Raw genomic sequence first — 21,250 nt, forward strand, 5'->3', positions numbered from 1 at the left:
GTCAGCCCTCTGTATCCATAAGGTTCCACAATCATGGTTTGGTTTCAAACAACTGCAGGTGGAAATATCTGAAAAAATTCCAGAAAGTTCCAAAGAACAAACTTAAATTTGACATACACTAGCAACGATTTAAATAGCATTTACATTGTATTAGGTATTATAAGTAATCTAGAGATGATTTGAAGAATTGATATAAGGGAGGATGTGTGTAGATTATATGCAAATACTGTGATATTTTAATAAGAGGCTTGAGCATCCATAAATTTTAATATCTGTGGGGGTCCTGGAACCAATTCCTCAAGATACCTAGGGATGACTGTATGTGTGTTTAGCTGTTTTAAGTAAATGATAAGAATTTATAGCTATCATCTGATAACAGCATTCTGAATACGTTGTATATATATCATTCTAGTCAGTCTTGCCAAACATTCAGAGCAATAAAATCTACTATTTGACAAATGAAGAAACTGAGGTTCAAGGTCATTTTAGGGGATGGTATATCCAAGGTTTAAACCCAGCGCTGTGTATACACACAGGCCCCATTCTTAACCACTAATCTATAAACTAAGAAATCATCCCACTTTCTTGTTATGTATTCAGTTCAGTTCAGTTCAGTCACTCAGTCGTGTCCGACTCTTTGTGACCCCATGAATCACAGCACGCCAGGCCTCCCTGTCCATCACCAAACCCCGGAGTTTACCCAGACCCACGTCCATAGAATCAGTGATGCCATCCAGCCATCTCATCCCCTTCTCCTCCAGCTCCCAATCCCTCCCAGCATCAGAGTCTTTTCCAATGAATCAACTCTTCACATGAGGTAGCCAAAGTACTGGAGTTTCAGCTTTAGCACCATTCCTTCCAAAGAAATCCCAGGGCTGATCTCCTTCAGAATGGACTGGTTGGATCTCCTTGCAGTCCAAGGGACTCTCAAGAGTCTTCTCCAACACCACAGTTCAAAAGCATCAATTCTTCAGCGTTCAGTTTTCTTCACAGTCCAACTCTCACATCCATACATGACCACAGGAAAAATCATAGCCTTGACTAGACAGACCTTTGTTGGTAAAGTAATGTCTCTGCTTTCATTATGCTATCTAGGTTGGTCATAACTTTCCTTCCAAGGAGTAAGTGTCTTTTAATTTCGTGGCTGCAGTCACCATCTGCAGTGATTTTGGAACCAAAAAAATAAAGTCTGACACTGTTTCCACCGTTTCCCCATCTATTTGCCATGAAGTGATGGGAGCCGGATGCCATGATCTTCGTTTTCTGAATGTTGAGCTTTAAGCCAATTTTTTCACTCTCCAGTTTCACTTTCATCAAGAGGCTTTTTAGTTCCTCTTCACTTTCTGCCATAAGGGTGGTGTCATCTGCATATCTGAGGTTATTGAGATTTCTCCCGGCAATCTTGATTTCAGCTTGTGTTTCTTCCAGCCCAGAATTTCTCATGATGTCCTCTGCATATAAGTTAAATAAGCAGGGTGACAATATACAGCCTTGATGGACCCCTTTTCCTGTTTGGAACCAGTCTGTTGTTCCATGTCCAGTTCTAACTGTTGCTTCCTGACCTGCATATAGGTTTCTCAAGAGGCAGGTCAGGTGGTCTGGTATTCCCATCTCTTTCAGAATTTTCCACAGTTTATTGTGATCCACACAGTCAAAGGCTTTGGCATAGTCAATAAAGCAGAAATAGATGTTTTTCTGGAATTCTCTTGCTTTTTCCATGATCCAGCGGATGTTGGCAATTTGATCTCCGGTTCCTCTGCCTTTTCTATAACAAGCTTGAACATCTGGAAGTTCACGGTTCATGTATTGCTGAAGCCTTGGTTGGAGAATTTTGAGCATTACTTTACTAGCGTGTGAGATGAGTGCAATTGTGTGGTAGTCTGAGCATTGTTTGGCATTGCCTTTCTTTGGAATTGGAATGAAAACTGATCTTTTCTAGTCCTGTGGCCACTGCTGAGTTTTCCAAATTTGCTGGCATATTGAGTGCAGCAATTTCACAGCATCATCTTTCAGGATTTGAAATAGTTCAACTGGAATGCCATCACCGCCACTAGCTTTGTTCGTAGTGATGCTTTCTAAGGCCCACTTGACTTTACATTCCAGGATGTCTGGCTCTAGGTGAGTGATCACAGTAGTCTCGTTTTCAACAAATATTTTCTTTAATGCACTCAGTTTCATTTTTGATTTAGAAGTTCTCTGCACTTCAAATGAATATTGAACTGTGAATTTTGATTTGCAAATTTGTGTTCGTTAAGAAAATATCAATATTCGGTAAGCTGAAAAGTTTCAGGGGTAGCTTATTTTCCCTATTTTACTGATGGTTGTGCATGTGTGTATGCTAAATCACTTCAGTCATGTCCGACTCTATGGAACCTTAGGTACTGCAGCCTGCCAGGCTCCTCTGTCCGTGGAATTCTCCAGGCAAGAATACTGGAGTGGGTTGCCATTTCCTTCTCCAGTGGATCTTCCTGATCTAGGGATCAAACCTGAGTCTCTTATGTCTCCTCCATTGTCAGGTGGTTTCTTTATCACTAGTGCCCTTACTGATGGTTAGTAAATCTTTTTCCCCCTCTAATTGCCAATGTAGTTAGAAAATAAAAATTGATATGTTCTTTCCACTCAAACAGAAGTTCTGAGAACAGCACTTTGGGAATAAGTCATGATTTATTGTTTCTCTAGGGACATGTGTTGCTGGAGAAAAGACCATTACTTTGCCAATGACTGGCAATATTTCTGCAAAACCAATAAATAAAATAGTAAATATGATAGCTATAAAATAGGAACAAATGGAGACGTTTTGCACATATTTTTTTGTGATCCAAGTGATTAAACAATTATCCTCCAAACACTAGGAATATGGCTAAAATTATTTTTCACCATGCAGTAATAATCACACAGAATGGTATATGTGGCAATATTTGGAGACAAGATGAGTAAAAACGTAATTATATTTTTATGTTATATTTCTCTGCAAATAAGGAAGTAATTTGATATTCTGATTAAAAAACTAATGCCAACAAGAAATATCCAGGCCTAGGTCTAGCTGCTAGAGTACTGTTTCTACTAGGAATTGAACAGGGGGTACTTTTTTCTTTGAATACATCATTAATGTTAATTTCCAAAGTAGTTCTACCTTGGTTAATACAATATTCGACCCTCTATAGCTTCTGGAATTTTTAACTTTATATTTTAAATAAATAAATGCCCAGTGGTGTCAAACTTGAAATATTTCTGTGTTGGTAATGTGGTTTTTCATGGGAATGGGGTGTTTTTTCATGTTTTGAGGGGTTGCATAAATCAAGGCTTAGCTTAGGAAGGAAAGGTGTTGTTAGTCATGCCCTCTTTTGAGAAGAGCTTTGGAAATGGGAATTATTCTTTGACCACTTTGCCTTTTTTTAGTTCTTTGAACAAATTTCTGGTTTTCTGCCTCAGGGGCTTTTCAACTACCATTTCAGCTGAGGAAGTATCTTCAACTACTGTTGCCCACTTCAAGTCTTTCATGATCAGTCTTTTAATTTTGGTAGGCCCTAGTTTAATGCCTCCTATTAGGAGAGGCTTACTGTGATTCTTCTAAAGTAGGTTCTCTTCTTTTATATTTTCTAATTGTATCCACCATTCCCCCTTGGTAATGCTTGTTACAATTTTTATTATTACTTCTATTTGTTTACTGACTGTTATCTGTTTACCTCTAAAGGCAAGGATCATGCTTGTATAGATCCAGCAATTTCTTTGATATTTAATAGGTGCACAATAAATATTGTTAAATGAATAAATGATTGTAAGAGTACATCTGAAGGAAAAGAAGGAAATTCTTGCTCAGGGGTGGAGGCCAAACTGGCAAAGCAATGATAATGTTGTTGTTGTTTAGTCACTAAGTTGTGTCCAACTCTCTGTGATTTCATGGATTGTAGCCTGCCAAGCATTTCTGTCTGCAGGATTTTCCAAGCAAGAATACTGGAGAGGGCTGCCATTTCATTCTTCAAGGGGCCCTCCCAACCCACGGATCAAACCTGCATCTCCTGCTTGGCAGGCGGATTCTTCACCACTGAGGTACCAGGGAAGCCTCGATTATAATGCAAGGAATAATACACTGATAGTGGTAAAAGGTGGCAGGTGGAGTAGTTGGAAAGTGCTGTATTCATATTGAGCAGCTGAGAACAAATTCTGAGCAGAATGAGAGTGGAAACTGTTGAGAATAGCATTGGTGTGTTTCATTGGTGATGACTAGAAATTAGGTTATTTTAAAAAAGAAGGATTCTGTACATCTTCAAATATGCTGTGTTGAGCTATAGCTAATTTTTCTTAGTATTATGTAACCAATGGAAGGTATGGGTTTTAAATTTATATATCTTTATATTTACTATTGTCTCCTGCTACCCTTGGGGGGCACTCAGTAGATGCTTGTGGGATATTTATTGCCTGAATGAAAAAAGAATTACAAAGATTACCCACTGAAAAGAACAGGTTGATTTTTATTTTAGCTTAAGACAAGTGTGTGAATTATAATTACCTAGGGTATATTATACATTAGGATGCACATATTCTTATACCAGCAGATACTTCCATTTACTTGTAGTCCAATGCAGTGGTCATAGCTGTGAATTTCCCTGTGACTCAGACTAGCTCATATATGGCACGATTGCTGATGTCATCCAGCTAGCAGATGGGGAAGAAAGAGAAATAGAATGACATACAGTGTCTTGTCAACTGCCTTGGTCCACAAATACCTGTCACTTTTGCACACATCCCCTCGGCAAAAGCCAGGCATTTGTTCTTTCTCCCTTAAATGCAAGAGGCTAGACAATGTAGCTGTATGTATCAGAGCATCTCAGCTTCATATATACTGGAATAAATTTCCCAAATTTTTAACATCTCTAGCGACAGTAGTTGTGGCTTTTATTTTTAACTCTGTACTGTTAATTACTCTCTGAGTTTTCTGAAATAAGCAATAAGCACATATTAAGTTTATAATCAGGTAAAAGCTTATAAACATTAAAATAAAAGGGTCCATGAGAGCTAGCTGAGTGTCCTCCCTCTGGAGGTTTAGATGGGTTGGGGCACTCAACTATGGTGTAAGTTTCAATATGTCTTTGTATCTTAGGAACTTCTTCAGGTGCTTGCCAAAGTGACAGAAAATCCACCGTGCATAGTGTAAGGAGGACCCTTCTCTATGCATGGGTGATTTGGATATGACATTTATCAGTGCTGATCACCTGGATTGCCTTGGCTGATCTGGCTGACTTGGAGGATTTTCCATTCTTCCCGTGCAGTTCCATATTTCCTTTCCAAAACCTTTCCTTCTGTCAAAGAGAGGAGTATTTTCTGCTCCCAGAGTGGGAAGGCAACAAAAGAAAAGTTATTTCTTTTTACAGTCTGTTGAAAATCTATTCTTTAGCAAAACCACTTGTGCATGAAGATGAAGGTGTAGATTGAAAATTCATTGTATAAATGTGGGTGAAATCTAATTGATGATTTAATAAGAATTGATATTGATAGCCCTATGCAAGCATGTGGTATGTTCACTGCCCTTTTTTAAGAGTGTGAAAGACAGAAGGAATAGGCAAAGTGAGAAGCCTATGACACCTCCCATCCTACACATTTGATTCCGTATTTTATCTCTGGTTTCCACTCTGAATTTCAGAGGTATTTTTGCTGCTAAGATCCTTTTCAACACTCACCACTGGCTTCAAAGTTCAAGCCTTTCATTTCTTTGCCTCGTACTTACTTTCTGTTTCACTGCTTGCCACTTTCTTGCACTTGTCTTGCTGAAGAGTCCACCATGGCTATTTAATATTTAAAGGTTGGGATCACTTTGCAGGTTTTAGTTTAAAGGTAACCATAGCGCGCGTGCGCACACACACACACATACACACACACACATTTATTATTAATAGCAGAGATGCACTGTAAGTTCTTGGGAATCTTCTTTCCTTGCGATGTTAGTTTCATGCAAGTGCTGCTGTCAGTAGAATTAGGCTCTGATATTGCTATGTGGCAGGTAGACTAATGCAGTAACAAGGGAGCCAGAACTCTGTGAACTGTTTATCATGTGGGTGGATGGGACCATGCTGAAGCGGGAGGTGAAGCCAGAGACTGACAGGCCACGGAAAGTCCGATTTCGGATAGCATCGTCTCACAGTGGGAGAGTTCTGAGGGAGGTGTATGAAGACGGACGGCCAGCAGGCTCTCTGGATTCTGAATGTGCCAGTATCTGTGGCCTAGATGGACTCAGTGAGTCTGATGGCCAGCAGAATGGCCACATAGGATCGGAAGGTGATGAACAGGAGAATGACCAGGATAACCTGCTGGTGTTAGCAAGGGCAGCCAGCGAGAAGGGGTTTGGGACAAGAAGAGTCAACATTTTAAGCAAGAATGGCACAATCAGAGGTGTTAAATATAAAGTCAGTGCTGGACAAGCTCTGTTTAACAATTTGACCAAAGTATTACAGGTAAGTCATTGTACTTTGTCCTTCCTTCCTGATCTTTGTTTCTAACTCACTGTCTCAACACCTCTGTTCTCCAGGTTAAAGCAAGCCTCTCTTATTCATGACTATTACACATTTTATGAGTCGCTTCTGCATCTAGGCTATTGTCTCAACAGCCATCAATTAAAAATATGGTCAAATGCTTAGCAAACTAGATTGATTTCTCAAAGCCAAATTCCTAACATTTAAGTAGTCTTCTAGTACATAATGACTAAAACAGAATATATGTTTCTTAGCCAAGGAAGGGAAGAAGACAGATTATAGTGTTCAAAGCATTTGAACAAAGCTTAGGAATTAATTTCTGGTTAATCATCTTTAATATACCAGTTTACCACTTGTCATCACTTGTATAGACATTTAAACTAGAAAAGATTGAGTGCTACATTGAGTGGAATTGGATTTAGTTGGAATGTTATGAAGATAAAAGGCTAATTTGACTTTCTCCCTTTCCTGGTGAGATTGCAGATTTCATCTAAGGTACTTTACTGCATTAATTTGCCTTAAGAACTCTAGAGCAATACTTGAAAAAGTTATTCTTCTATAAAAGTATAGTTTGGATCCAGATTTTATAGTAAGAAGTTAGTCTTTAAAATATGATAGATTATGCACCATAATGTAGGAATGCATTGTTCATCCTGGGGTCATTGGCAATGATCTTATGTTAATACAAGGTTTTGAAATTGCCTGGGAGCACTGGTGAAATGATTTTCTGTTAAAAACAGGAATCTTTATTTCACGAATGGAATTCATAATCACTACCATTAAAGTAGCAAGCCAATATTTTTTCATTGTAATACCATTGTATATTATTTTCAATATTTAAATAAAATGATCTCTTGTGATGAATATTCCAGTGCCTCGACATTAAATAAGGACGTGGGAGTGGTGAGGAATTTAACCAAAGACTTTTATTTTTCATTTAAAGGAAGTATTGGGAAAGGTCACATTTAGGTCACATTGAAGATTTAGAAAAGAAACTAAAGGGTAAAAGCTTTTCAGATCAAAGGTCTTTTTCGTATATGGAATTTACCTATGACAGATTTTATAGATTAGGGGTGGGGGTTAGAACAAAACATCAGAAATAGGTGAGTGTTTTACTAGGTTGACAATAATCCTATGTGGTGTTCTGGTCATTAGGCTGAGTTCATCTGAGTGCCTGTGTGTTTCTCCCAGTGCAGGAACTGTTATTGCTAAAGTGTAGAGCAAGACACGATAACAATCACATTTGTAACTGTTTGCGTTCTTGTGATTAATTCAGCTTGTCATGACTTCACTTGCTTTATAATTTGGAGGGTTATTTACAAAACTACTGAACTAATTTTGGTCCTTGGATTAGAATTTGTTGTTCAAATCTCCCAAGAAACCCATCATTTATGAGTAAATACCTTAAACCTTCAAAGCCTGCAAGAGGAAAGCTTTTCCTCTCTGTGGCTTTATCCTAATGAGGCTATAAACTCAAATACAAAATAGAGGAAATTCCAAGGTCAAAATTTTAGTCCTAGATTAGGTTACAATATTTATTTAGATTTGTATGCATAATTCCATCACCCTATTTTGTTTTTTTATATTTTAATTTTTTTAAATTATGAAAGTATGGTAACACATTTACAGGAGACTTAGAAAATACAAAACAAGGTTACATACAGTTCCACTATATATTACAATTATTTTTTAAGTAGATAAATTAAGATTTTTACTTGGAGTTTCAATATCAAACTCTCAAAAATTAATAGAATGAATACACAGAGAAGTAGAAGGATATATTAGGCCTGAAAAGCATTATGAGCCAATTCAACATAATTAAGATTTATACAGTTTTCACACAACAGTAGGATACAAATTCTATTAAAGTTCCAATGGACTGTAAATTTGGAAACACTAGAACATATCCAGGAACATAAAACAAGGTGCAAAAATTTCATGGTCTAGAGGTATTGAAATCATACAGAGTCTGTTCCTTTATCATTGTAGAATTATGCTAGAAATCAATATCAAAAATATTTGAGGATAACCCACATATTTTCAAGAGCAGTGTGACCTTTACCAAGAGAGATCTTTGGCTTAGTCATGAAATGCCTCAAAAAAGTTAGCTTGAGAAAAGTAGAGAGGGTAATTGCAGAGAAGAAAGCATCTAAATGAAAAACTAACATTAAAATGAGAAATTAATACTAAACATAGTTTATAAACAAAATCCCATGTACTTGGAAACTAAATGACCACTTTCAAATGATGGGTGTATCCAAGAAGCCATAATTAGGAAAATTAGAAAATATTGGTAATAGAGTAAAAAATGAAAAGAGAATTTACTAGAATTTGTTCCATGCAGTTGAAGCGGCTCAACACAGTTAAATACAATGTGGAGTCTTGAGTAAGGTATGAAAACAAATAATAGACACTAGCATAAAATTTGGTTCATCATTTTTTTAAATAAAAATCCAACAAAACTGTCATTTTCTAATAATGTAACCTCATTCTATTCACTCCATGCTTTAAGAAGACAATAATGGTTACTAGCAGAGGTCTCTCAAAGTTTGATATTTAATCAGTTTTTTTTTTTTTCCAAGCTGGTCATTCTTTTTTTTTAAATAATTGTAAAGAAATCAGCACGTTATATTCACAAATTGTGGCCATTGTCACTAGTTACATCATCATTATCACTGCCACCATCTTTGTGGGGATATTCGCCCATCTCTCCAGGACAAAATGTTAAAGTCGCTTCTACCTTATATCAGAGCTGCTAGCTGCACCATTTCAAGGGGTTCCATTAACATCACTGTCTGTGTGAACAGCACAGACATCCACACAGTATTATGCTGAGAGCTGACTTGGATACTGCTGCTTGCTAAGAGATATGTATGTCAGTAAGGGATGACAAATGTCTTACGCATATGTCTTAGGATGACTGAGTCAGTCATGTCCACAGGCATCCCACATGCAGTACCGGAGAAGCCCCAGAAGGTAAAAGCGGAAGTTACCATTCAGTTACACTCATAGGTTGGTATAGGGGCCGAAAGTGCCTCTTCCCTGGATCTCTGTATATTTTCCAAATCCCTTGGGAAGTAATTTAACTAGATGGATTTAACTAGATGGAACTGTAATGTAGCAATTTCTCTCAGGGAGGAAAATCTGAGGAGTCAGGAGTCCTATCTTGGATATTTGGTTAAGTTTCACAAAGATTCGCACAGCGAATCTTGAAGAAAGGAACTGTGCTGGAAGATCAGGTTGTTCTCCCTGCTCTTCCTTTAAGATATTAAGTTATAAAATCTTAAAGCACTCAACCTGAAACTTGAGAGGAAACCCTAAATATAAATAACATCTTTGAAAAGCCATGCAAATCACTTTGCTTTCTCTCTATTAGTTTTCCATTATGTTATTACCATCTCATAAAACACTGGTAAGTGACTTGCAAAATTTTCAACTGTGCAAAGAATAGTCATTGAAATAATTTTTACTCCAAACATTTATACTTCTGAGCAGCATTTATTAATTAATAGGAAGTTGTCTATAAAAAGGATATAGAACAAATTTTTATTTCATTAGTCAATTAATTGCCCTATAAAATTCTGGGTTATTGAAGGTGTGCAGTATGAATCAAGGTTTTTAAGGGTGGTGATGGACCCAGAGAGAAAAGGTTACCTAGATTATCCAGTGGCCCTTGTAGATTGTGGTTTGTTAGTGAATCATTCAAGGGCCTGGTGATGGTCTAAATTATGACTTTTCAGATGCCTGACTTTTTCATCTCTCCCAGAGATCACAGGATGTAATGCTTAAGAGAGGCCGATTTGGAAATCTGAAAGCCTAGAATATAGTCATGGCCTGGAAATAGGCATGTATCAGAAGCTGTTTAGGTTGTTCTTACATATGGTAACCTGAAGAAGGGCATGGCAGCCCACTCCAGTGTTCTTGTCTGGAGAATTCCAATGGACAGAGGAGCCTGGTGGCTACAGTCCATGGGCTCGCAAAGAGTCAGACACGACTGAGCTACTTTCACTTCACTTTGCATATAGTAAAGTTCAAGAATTATTGACCAAGATGTACAAGGAAATTTTAATGAAAAATATTTCATAGTGTTCTTTATGACTTCATTGTTTAATGAGGAAATAAGAAGATATGTATTGATCTATGATTTTTTACTCTGATCAGGTTAGACTATCAGGAGGGTCTTTACTGAGTCAAAGATAAATAAAGATGTACTGATAGACAGGTTTCCTATTGGTATCCTAATTTATCTATCTCTAGTTGGTTTAGAAACAGGTCCAGAAATCTTACCAGTGTAGGTGTTCTTTTTTAGTTATCTTTAAGAAATTCTGCTATAAGAATATTTCCATCTATATAATACTTTTCCTCATTATTTGAAAATTTTAGAAAATTTATTTTTTGTTTAAAAAATTATTCATTGTTATCTCATGCAAGACAAATTACACAATTGTATTGCTCAAGCTCTCCACCCAGTTCATATGATTAAGTATGAGACACACTTTTCTCTCAGCAGCAACATCATTTCCAAAGGCTCTTACAGTGGTCAATGATGCAGATAATTAAGGTCATTAATGTTTTCTGATTTATTCTTATAAAATTACATTTCAGATGGTAATGTTTTCTTGATCTTATCTTCAAACTTAGTAAGCATACTCTGTTAGAATTGCCTAAATAATTTCCATAATTTTAGTTCCCTCTCTTTCTACAAATTTGACATTTCTGTATTAGAGAAAAATAGATGCAAAAAAGTAAAGTAATTATAGCACACACTATAATTTGGTGGCTCTTTTCAAAGAACTCAAATTAGACATATAACCTCCATCTGTGTATGTCTATGCATATCTCTAGCTTGTGAACATGTATTTATGAGCATTCTAATACTTCAAGACATATAATAAAAATAATAATGCACTTGCAGAACAATTATATTATGCAAAGGGTTTTACAAACATTATTTTGCTTAATTGTACTAAATTTTTTGTGAAATAAGGAGGATATTATTATGATGATATCTGTTTTTAAATAGCTGGATATCAGAGAAATCAGTTATTTGACCCAAAGCTAGAATACTGTCTTTCACTGTTTTAGTTTTGTTCATTTTTAAAAGTATAACACTCTATACAAAAATTCCTCACTTTGCCTTTTGAAATATTGTAATAACAGATATGAAGATATATAGGAATAAATATATCATGATATGATATCATCTGGTCTTTTGAAATTTCAACAACTGGTTAGAAGATTTTTAAATTTATCATCCATTAAACTTTCAATCTTCACCTAGGGGAGGTTTTTCTGCAGCTAAATAGCTTCTATTCAGTTTTAAGTTGTAATTCTATAACATCATTTGATTGAATTGTCATGACATTGGAGAAGTTGAGACAGCAGGGGAATGGCTTGATTCACTCAAGGAAACAGCTGCTCAGCTTTGCTCACTGACCTTAGCATACAGCTATTTATCTGTATTGGCAGAAGCTTCTGGACATACTTCTTATCCATCTCTGGTTCACTGAATCTAGCTTTGATAATAAAATAATACTCCAGAAAAAAGGAAGCAATACTCTTGATGACTCTTAAGTCCCAGTGGTTTGTTTGGACCACTCTGGAAAAACAATGACAATGGTTAAGGCTGCTTAAGTACTTCCTGAAGGCCAGGCACTGTTCCCATTGTTTATGTGCATTGGCATATTTGCTCTTCATTGCAACTCTATAAGGTAGTATCATTATTAATCAATTAATACAGTTTGTGCTTCGTTTCTGTATATGAAACATTAAATTGTGGGATTTAAAATCATATTTATCTGGGGAAATTCTTATGCAATAGTTTATCAAAACAAGCATCTACTAATGGAAATATGGCCTTCTTAGCTATCAGTAGGCAAGAAATTCTAGGATTTTTGATACAATTTCAAATGGTGCAGGAAGCTACGTTAAGAAATTAGGTGGCATCATCAAAGAAGCAGGAAAAAAAGCACCAGAATATAAGTTTGTACTGTTGTCGTTTAGTCACTAAGTCACGTCTGATTCTTTTGAGACCCCATGGACTTTAGCCTGCTGGATTCTTTTGTCCATGGGATTTCCGAGGCAAGAATACTGGAGTAACTTGCCCTTTCCTTCACCATGGGATCTTCCCAACCCAAGGATTGAATCAGTGGATTCTCCAGTTGATTCTTTACTGCTGAGTCACCAGCTACTGATATATTATTGTGTACAATTAAAGAATTGTTGTAAACTGTAGAGTACTGTGACCACTTTCCACGTGCCATCCCTTTGGTACTTTTTATAACAGTATTTATACTGTGATACTAATTAGGACCTCAATAAATATTTTCTTTGAGTTAATGAATTTAGTGACATACTCTTAGTGGTTAACTTCTCTTTGTGTTTGGAGATTTCTTATATTGGATAGGAATAGAGTTTGTATGGTGAAGTATTAATAGCTTGCTCCCATCAATTCTCTAATTGATGTGAGTTATCTTTAATTGATATGAGTTATCGTTAATGTTCATTCAATCCTTTATTTAATAGCCATTTACTGCATATCTATTATGGAGCAGGGACTATGCTAGATAAGATGAGGAATAAAACTTAATTTCTGCCTCCATGGAAGATTGAGCAGTGTATTATGAATGGTTGTATAAAGTGATCTCTGGGAGAATTCAGATACAACACTGGCATTGTTTCCCATCTCCAGAGGATTCTCGCCCTCTGTTTGCTCAATGACCTATCATAGCCATGCCCCCATTCTTCATTTGCCAATGCTTATATTTTTCTCAGTTTTAGTCTTTTTTCTTGTCAGACTGTCATTATATTACATTCTTTTCTTCAGCTACTCTTGCTTTTTAATTTCATTCTGATCTTGATATAAGAACTGAAGGGTAATCTATGTAATTAAAGATACTTATTTTGACCTTATAAGTCCCCAATAAAGGGCAGAACTACTCTGCCCTTTAGCACTCACTTATCCAAGTCCTGTGAATCTTATTAAAATCTTATCTCTTTAGTGCAATAAATATCTAAATTGGAATATTTCATTTTCCTCTATTTATCAGAATCCTTGTATCATCATGAATTTAAATTTGTAGGAGCTTGGTTTTAATTGTGTGAAGATCCCATGAAGCTATTTCAATTCTGACTTTAGAACAACACACTGAGCAAACCTGCAGATTCTATAAGATGACTTGAAATGGTTTGATGAACTCTTACTGGCAGCCCATGGTTACCACACAATTAGAGAATTAACGCCTGATGTTTCCAAACTTTATAAAAGCAGTTTAACAGTAGGATTAGACAAACATCCTCTGAGTGGCATATTCACACTTGCAGAGTTTCTGATATTTTCTCCTAAAACCAGTGTTTTGGATTTTGTATAAAAGCAATATGAACATTTAATGGTGTATAAATTAGCATACTATACAATTATATGAATCCCTCAATCATTATTGCTTGGAATGAATTTTCAAAATGATACACAGAATAAAATATACAAATTTTTTTGGTTAAGGACAATTTATTTACATACACAAATCCATTCAACTAAGACTTTGGATCCCTTTGCTTAGTTTTATTTTTCTTATAATTCATTATCTCACCTAACTGCTGACAATTTATTTATGTCTTAGAACCTTTCATTAGAAGGAAAGAAGTAGATATATTAGATTGACCTAAAATTTCGTTAAATTTTTTCCCCATAAGATGCGATGGAAAAACCTAAATGAACTTTTTGGCCAACCCAATATTTGCATTTTGTTCATGTAATTTCCCCCACAGTTAATAGACCAAATTAGAGAAGAATTCCTTATTTTATTGATCTTTAAACAACAAAATTAGGCCATGAAAGAATTAAGTTCCTCCATTATGTATCTCTTATGTAAGAAATGCTATGGAATTAAAGATCTTTATTATATGAAAACTCTGAAAGCTTGGCTAGTCCACAGTTGGAAAGAGTAGTGAAAACCAAAGTATTGATTTGCAAGAGATAGTCTGTGTTAGAAGAGGAGGCACTGGGGATTTATGTTTTAACAGGTCAGCAGAAAGAGAATAAGGAGAAGTTAAGAGTCCCAGACTGGTGGGGACTAAATGAAGGTCATCTTAGGAAGGGAAGAGAGGTAATGAGCTTTGACCTTAGAGGAAGTTGGTGAGTCTAGAGATTGGGGTTCTGGGCTTCATGGATTAGAACTGGGTCAGCATGGAGAAGCTGTGGACAACCCTACTTATGGGGCCTCTAGAAGCAACCAGTGCTGGCAGAGCAGCTCTCCTTGACTGCTCGCTGTCTCTGCTGCAGAGCCAGGTTCACATGTCACCCATTGGCTGTTTCATGAGCACCTCCCTTTGACAGCTACCAGCATATGGCTTGTGGAGCATCTAATGGAAGTGATGGCCTCTCATGTCCTGAGATTCTGCCGAACTCCTTCCAAACTGGCCCAAGTAAACACTCCTCTTTTCAATGACGCAGGACTCACGATTCCCTCCTGAAATGAAAACAAGGCCTTTGGCATCCAGATTAATCATGCTGGGTATGTGAAAAATAAAGCCTGCAGTAATCCATATTCAGGACTTTCCTGGACAGTGATAATGACTCACTTAATGTATTAGCTTCTTACTGCTGTTGAAACTGGAGAAGGCAATGGCACCCCACTCCAGTACTCTTGTCTGGAAAATCCCATGGAAGGAGGAGCCTGGTGGGCTGCCGTCTCTGGGTCACACGTAGTCGGACACAACTGAAGCAACTTAGCAGCAGCAGCAGCTGTTGAAACAACATGCCACAGACTTAGTGGCTTAAAAGAACACAAATTTATTACTTTACAATTCTAGAGATCACAAACCTGAAATGTCTCATGGGGATAAAGTGCAGGTTTTAACTGGACTATGACCTTTCTGTTCCTGCCTTTTACAGCTTCCGGAGGCTGCGCATTCCTTGGCCACGGTCTCACATCACTGTGACCTCAGCTTCCACTGTTACATCTCTTCTTCTTGTTCTTCTACCTCCTTTTTTCTTTTATAAAGACATTTATGATTACACTGAGCTTTCCAGTATAATCCAGGCCAATCCTTCTACTTTAAGATCACTTAACACAATCACTTCTGCAAAATCTCTTTTGCCATTTAAGGTAACGTATTCACAGCTTGTGGGGACTAGGGCATGACCCCTTTGGAGTGGCTGTTAGTCTATATACCACAACTGGTAGGTGTAGTAGGCTTATTTTATCTATGAGAAAACTAAGGTTTTGTGGCAGATTAAATTATTGGCTGTTTTTTCTCCCCTTTCCCTGTGGCACACTGACGTAGTTTTGCCATTGCCACCTGAAGACAGGAGTGCACTTCTACGACCTTTGACTGTAGTCTTGGACATGTGACTCTTATTGGACAATGACATCTATTGATGTAGCACATGAAGAGGCTTGAAGTGTGTTTGCACGTTTGGGTTTGCCATCTTGCATGCCTTCATTTTATGTCTGGGCCCTTAAAAACAGCACTATCAATTATTCCCAAGAGTAAGAAAAGAACCAAGTGTGTCTAAGAAACAAAGCCCCAATTTCCTTTCTGAGAGAAAGAAGAAACAAATGTCCTAATTCTCTGGTAGTGTCTTAAATGATTTTTGTGCTCTCTTTCCCTCCATTAATGGGTAACAGTATTATTCTCTGGAGGGAGATGGCCTGGTTTCTGATGCAGAGTCTGAAACTCCGAGCTGAGTATCCTAGGGAAATTTACTTAACTTTTGTAAACCGCAGTTTCCTCTTCAGTTAAGTGGGGATAATGATAGTAACTATTTCCCATGAAATGAATGAACTACTGAGTATATAGCATTTAACATAATGCCTAGCACATTGTACATGGTGAATAAAACTGTTATTTCTGTTATTCATCCCTCAAACAAACTGAATCAATCATTGCTAACTAAGTACTCTGGTAGGCAGTGAGGGCACAGTGATGAACAAAGCATGATTTTATCCTCAGAGGAGCTAAATTCCTTCTCATGAGGCAGATAAACTCATAGTTCCTGTCAAACATGGTGAGTACCGTGGTGTTTACAAACGGACAGAGGCAGGAATTCTGACCCGACTCTGTAAGTCTTTAGAGATGCTCTTCTCCTCATATAACATCTTTTAAAACTAGGGCTTGCATGGGACTTCCTGAAAAGACTTCATGGTACAGCAAGCTTTGCTGGCTGCACTCACTTCTCTTCGGGAAAAAACTCAGCTGCTGGCCCTGGGCTTGGCTTAGCCTCTGCTACACAAACCTGTTTTCCAGAGGCCAGTTCCTCCGTTCCAGACCCTGTCTTGGCTCGGTCCCTGCGTGGGCCTTTGTCTTCCATTCTCTTTCTAACCTCCTGTGGCTGCTAGGCCACAGGTGTGTCAGTTTGGCTCTGTACCTGTGAGCTCAGCCAGCCACCCACGTGCCTTGTGTCTGCGCATTCCTCCACAACACCTGTCATCCTGAAAGCCTGGCTTGCTCCTTCTGGGTAGAGATAACTCCCATCTCTTCTTTAGTAATAGCCTGGATTGACTTTTTATACCTTTCAACCCTAATCCAAGGGATTATTTGTATTTATATGGGATGTATTTTGCTGTAAGCTATAGAGTAGACTACTAGACATGGCTTAAAATACATTCATTTTTATCAGTTCAGGCGATGTTCAGAAAAGGCTGTTGCTGAGGTTGTTTGATGGCTTGATAAGGGGGTAAACAACCCAGTTCCTGTTTTCTGCTGTATCGTCCTTGGCTTATTTGTGAAATTCCTCCTGGATCCAAGATGGCTGCCAGACCAGAGTCAAAAACAGAAAGGGAGCAGTGGCAAAAGAGAGCTCCTTTGTAGGTTCGCCTCTTCTATCAGAAAAGAAAATTCTAGAAATTTCTCAGAAGCATTCTCTTACAGTTAATGTCCAGAATAGAATTTTATGGCTACTCCTTGCTATAATAGAAAACTGGGAATATGAGTTATGGCTTTGCCTCTGTGGCAGAGGACAGCATGGAGCCTGGAGTTCGAAACAGCTGTTGGGTAAGCAGGCAACTGTGCCTGCCACACCGTTACCCAAGATCTCTGTTGTTGTTCAGTCTCTCAGTAGTGTTGGACTCTTTATGACCCCATGAACTGCAGCATGGCAGGCCTCTCTATCCCTCACCATCTCTTAGAGTTTGCCCAAGCTCGTATCCATTGAATCAGTGATGCCACCCAGCCATCCGGTTCCATCCAGATCTGTGATATGACTTAATTTTTACTTTATACAATTTGGCTCACATTGGACCATGCAGAAGCATTTTAATAGTGATCTTATAGTATAATCTGTGTGCATTGTTTTTACCTGTCCTTGTTTTTTCCTGTCTTTTCAAGTTCATTTCTTAATATTTTTTCAGTATCCATTCCTTTTGATTTCTGGCTGCCATACCTGTTTTTTTCAGGCCTAGCCCTTTTTCTTGTTGCTTTTTACCTTTTAAAAAAGTTTTTTGAAGCTTTTTACCAGATGGCTTTCATTATTCTAATACTAGAACTTCAGAAACCTCAAATGACATGTTATTTGTCCAGTCACGTCCAACTCTTTGTGACCCCGTGGACTGCAGCACACCAAGCCTCTCTTTCCCTCACCACTCCCAAAGTTTGCCCAAGTTTATGTCCGTTGCGTCAGTGATGCCGTCAAACATCAAATGACATGAGAGGATGGTAAACAACTTATTATCAACTCATTGCCATAAACATCTAAGTATATTACTTACCTATTATATCTAGAGTAGGGCCTGACTGTGTAATTTTAAAAAGGTGAGTGTCAGCCACACTTGATCTAAGCTGAGCCACCTGAAACAGAAATGAACTTCTCCTATACAGTGCATATGGCTTTATTTTTTCCCTCCTGCTTGCCTTCATTAAATCAGAAACAAAATAAAATACAAAACACAGTGACTACAGAGTCAAACTACAGTCATGGGGAGGCTTCCCACAGCTTCCTCCTCCACGCCTGCCTTGGAAGCATCCCCTCAGGGCTCCATAGGCAGGGAGGGGGACTCACTTCCCATTTGAGGAGGACAATGAGACAGCAGCTCTCTGCATGCAGAGCAGGGCAGACCTCTCTCAGCAAGCCTCTTAGCTTGCTGCTGCTGCTTTCCAGATTCCACTAGTCAGAAACAAGCTTTAAAAAAATTATTTAAACAATTCTATTGGTATTAATAATGAGAGCAATCCTTTTTTGAATGCCTGCACATACAGAATTTAACTTAGGTACCTTTCTTATGGGCTTCCCAGGTGGAGCAGTGGTAAAGAATCTGCCTGCCAATGCAGGGGACTCAAGAGACATGGGTTCAATCCCTGGGTGGGGAAGATCCCCTGGAGTAGGAAATGACAACCCACTCCAGTATTCTAGCCCGGAGAATTCCATGGGGTTGCAAAGTCCAGGGGGAAATGACTGAGCACACACACACACACACACACATCTTTCTTATAATACTATTTCTTCAATCCTTATAGCAAACTTGGAAGTCAGATATTAATTTATTTTACATGATATAAGCTGACAACATCCTGATTTGATGAAAAAGCAATGAAAAAACATTTGTCCTCAAATATTTTGACCTTTGTTTTGATCTTCCATCTGAAATTTTTCCATTATTTTTCTTACTCCAGAGATCTCCTTTGTCTTAAGTTGAAGTTCCCTTGAAGGAGAACCTGTGATTGGATTCTTGAGACAAGTGATTTACTAAGGGAACACTCTTGGAAGAAAAGGGGTGGAGGGTACAGTTTAGGGTGGCAAGAAAGCTAAGCAAAGAAGCAATCTTGTCTAGAGACCAGTTTCAGCCTGAATGCTTGGAATACAAATTATACCATGGATTTGTCCTTGTTTTCAGGAAGGGGCTGGCGTTTGTCATGCCTGTGTTGTCTGTCATTGGCTGTTGGGTGTCTATGTGTGTATATAAATGTCTGTAGTAAAAAGGCATCATCCATTCTGCTGAAACATTGATCCAGAGAAAGGGGAAGCTGTGAGCTTTTGGCAGGCACTATTCACAGTGGCTGGGGGGGGTGGTGGTGGGTGACCCAGCGTTTTGGGGGAAACCTGGAGCATCCACTATAGTCCACTTCTTGCACTGTTCAGACTTATTTGCTTCTCCCATGAAATTTATTCCATCCAGGCACAGCCATGCCCCAGTTAATGGGGGAGCTAGTGGGATAAATTATAACCCCCACACTGTAGCTGGTCTTAGAGTGATTTTTGTTTTATCCCTCTCTTACTTTCCACTGTAGACCTCCTCCTCTTAACTAGCATAACCGTAGCTTGCATGGGTGAGTGCCTGTATTCTCAGTCCCAGGGGATTCCGAGCCTCTGGTGATTGGTACCCTCATCAGGCAGTGATTGCTGTACTTGCCCATTTACATTTAAAACCAAGTGAGTACCAAGAGAGGTACCTGAGCACCAAACTGATTTTTATCTGTCCCTAATATATAGCAGCAGTTTATCCCTTTGACAGTCAGGGTCAATTACCCCATCCAGTGTGATAGCTCCTTTTTTATGACAGCTGGATCACTGTTATAATGAGCCCAAGGTAACCACATGTCAGCTGTAGCTTTAAGTTTAATGGGCCCTGTCCTATGCTGTTTAGTGGAAGTGGCCCCTTTTGGGACCAAGGGATTAATGATAGCTAAAGTTGTAGGAAAGGAAAGCACAAGTCAGTCCCTGCAAGTGATGGTGAATGGGAGCATTCTTATATCTCCCCATTGGTTCCTGGAGCCATGAATTCGAGATATTGGCAATATAGCATCTTATAATGACCACTGGCTTAAGGTGTAATTGGCATCCTGAGGAATGATACCTTTTCCCACAAGGTGTCATCACCAAGCTGATGCATCATCTATGCTTTCAAGCTGCTTTTCTATAGCTCTATCCAGTTCTGGATGATGTGGTATATGGTAGGGCCAGTGTTCCTTCCTATTCAAGTAGCTTACTTGAGCCTTCTGAACATGCTTGAGCCTGATCTTATTTCATTTTCTGATGAATTGTTGCTAGACCTACTCGATCTTAAATGACTTTGTGGTTGTGACAGTATACATCTGTAAAGTAGTATACATCCAGACTAATTATATTAGTCTGGAAGGGTAAATGCTCAGTTTCTACCAGGGGCCTGGCCATGCCAGAAGCTGCTTTTCAATACTGTATAGTTTCTTCTGCAGACAGCATGGTTTTGATACAGAACCTAGAGGTTGCTGCTACATCTTTCCTGGCCAGAGATTTGACAGAGTGTCCTTGTCCACTTCAGACAGCCCTAGTAACATGGGATCTGCTGGGCGCTTCAGGGCTACTTGTACTTTGGCCTGTAGCTGTTGCAAAGCCCTTCTTTTTGTGAGCCTTACTATAAGACTGGCAGCCTTCTGTGCCTCTTATAAGTGGGTGTGTGTCTGCTAACCCCATCCAGCACTGCACTTTTTACTTAGAGATAGAGGGTGCAGGGATTTCCCTGGCCGTCCTGGTTAAGACTGTGCTTCCAGTGCAGGGAGAGCATGGTGGATCTCTGGTTGGAGATCCTACATGCCGTGTGGTGTGGCCAAAAAAGAAAAGGTGCAAAATACAACAACTCATCCTTTCCATTTGAGGGGAAGTTCCAGCATGCCCCAGATCACGAGACTCCTAAATAATTCATCAGGAGTTGCAAATTCTTGGATCTTTATTGGGATTTTCTCCCACATTCTGGAGCATATGTGTCTTACAGTCAGGCACTTAGTAGTTTTTGCTCATCATGTCTTACTTAGATGAGCTGTTAATACTGGTGGGCCAGTATGTGGTTCTGGGTAATGTCCATAATTGCCCT

The 21,250-nt window shown here is 38.5% G+C and overlaps 1 protein-coding gene across 1 annotated transcript in view; it reads left to right on the forward strand.

Moving 5' to 3' along the window:
* The first annotated feature begins 6,047 nt into the window (after nt 1–6,047).
* Nucleotides 6,048–21,250, forward strand: part of GRXCR1 (glutaredoxin, cysteine rich 1) — a 134,644-nt gene continuing 119,441 nt past the window's right edge. The window contains exon 1 of the mRNA XM_010858853.1: nt 6,048–6,449. Within this exon, the coding sequence (XP_010857155.1) occupies nt 6,048–6,449 (402 nt within the window). The remainder of the gene's footprint in view (nt 6,450–21,250) is intronic.

Source organism: Bison bison, unplaced genomic scaffold, assembly GCF_000754665.1.
Source record: "Bison bison bison isolate TAMUID 2011002044 unplaced genomic scaffold, Bison_UMD1.0 scf7180017864451, whole genome shotgun sequence".
Taxonomy (NCBI): domain Eukaryota; kingdom Metazoa; phylum Chordata; class Mammalia; order Artiodactyla; family Bovidae; genus Bison; species Bison bison.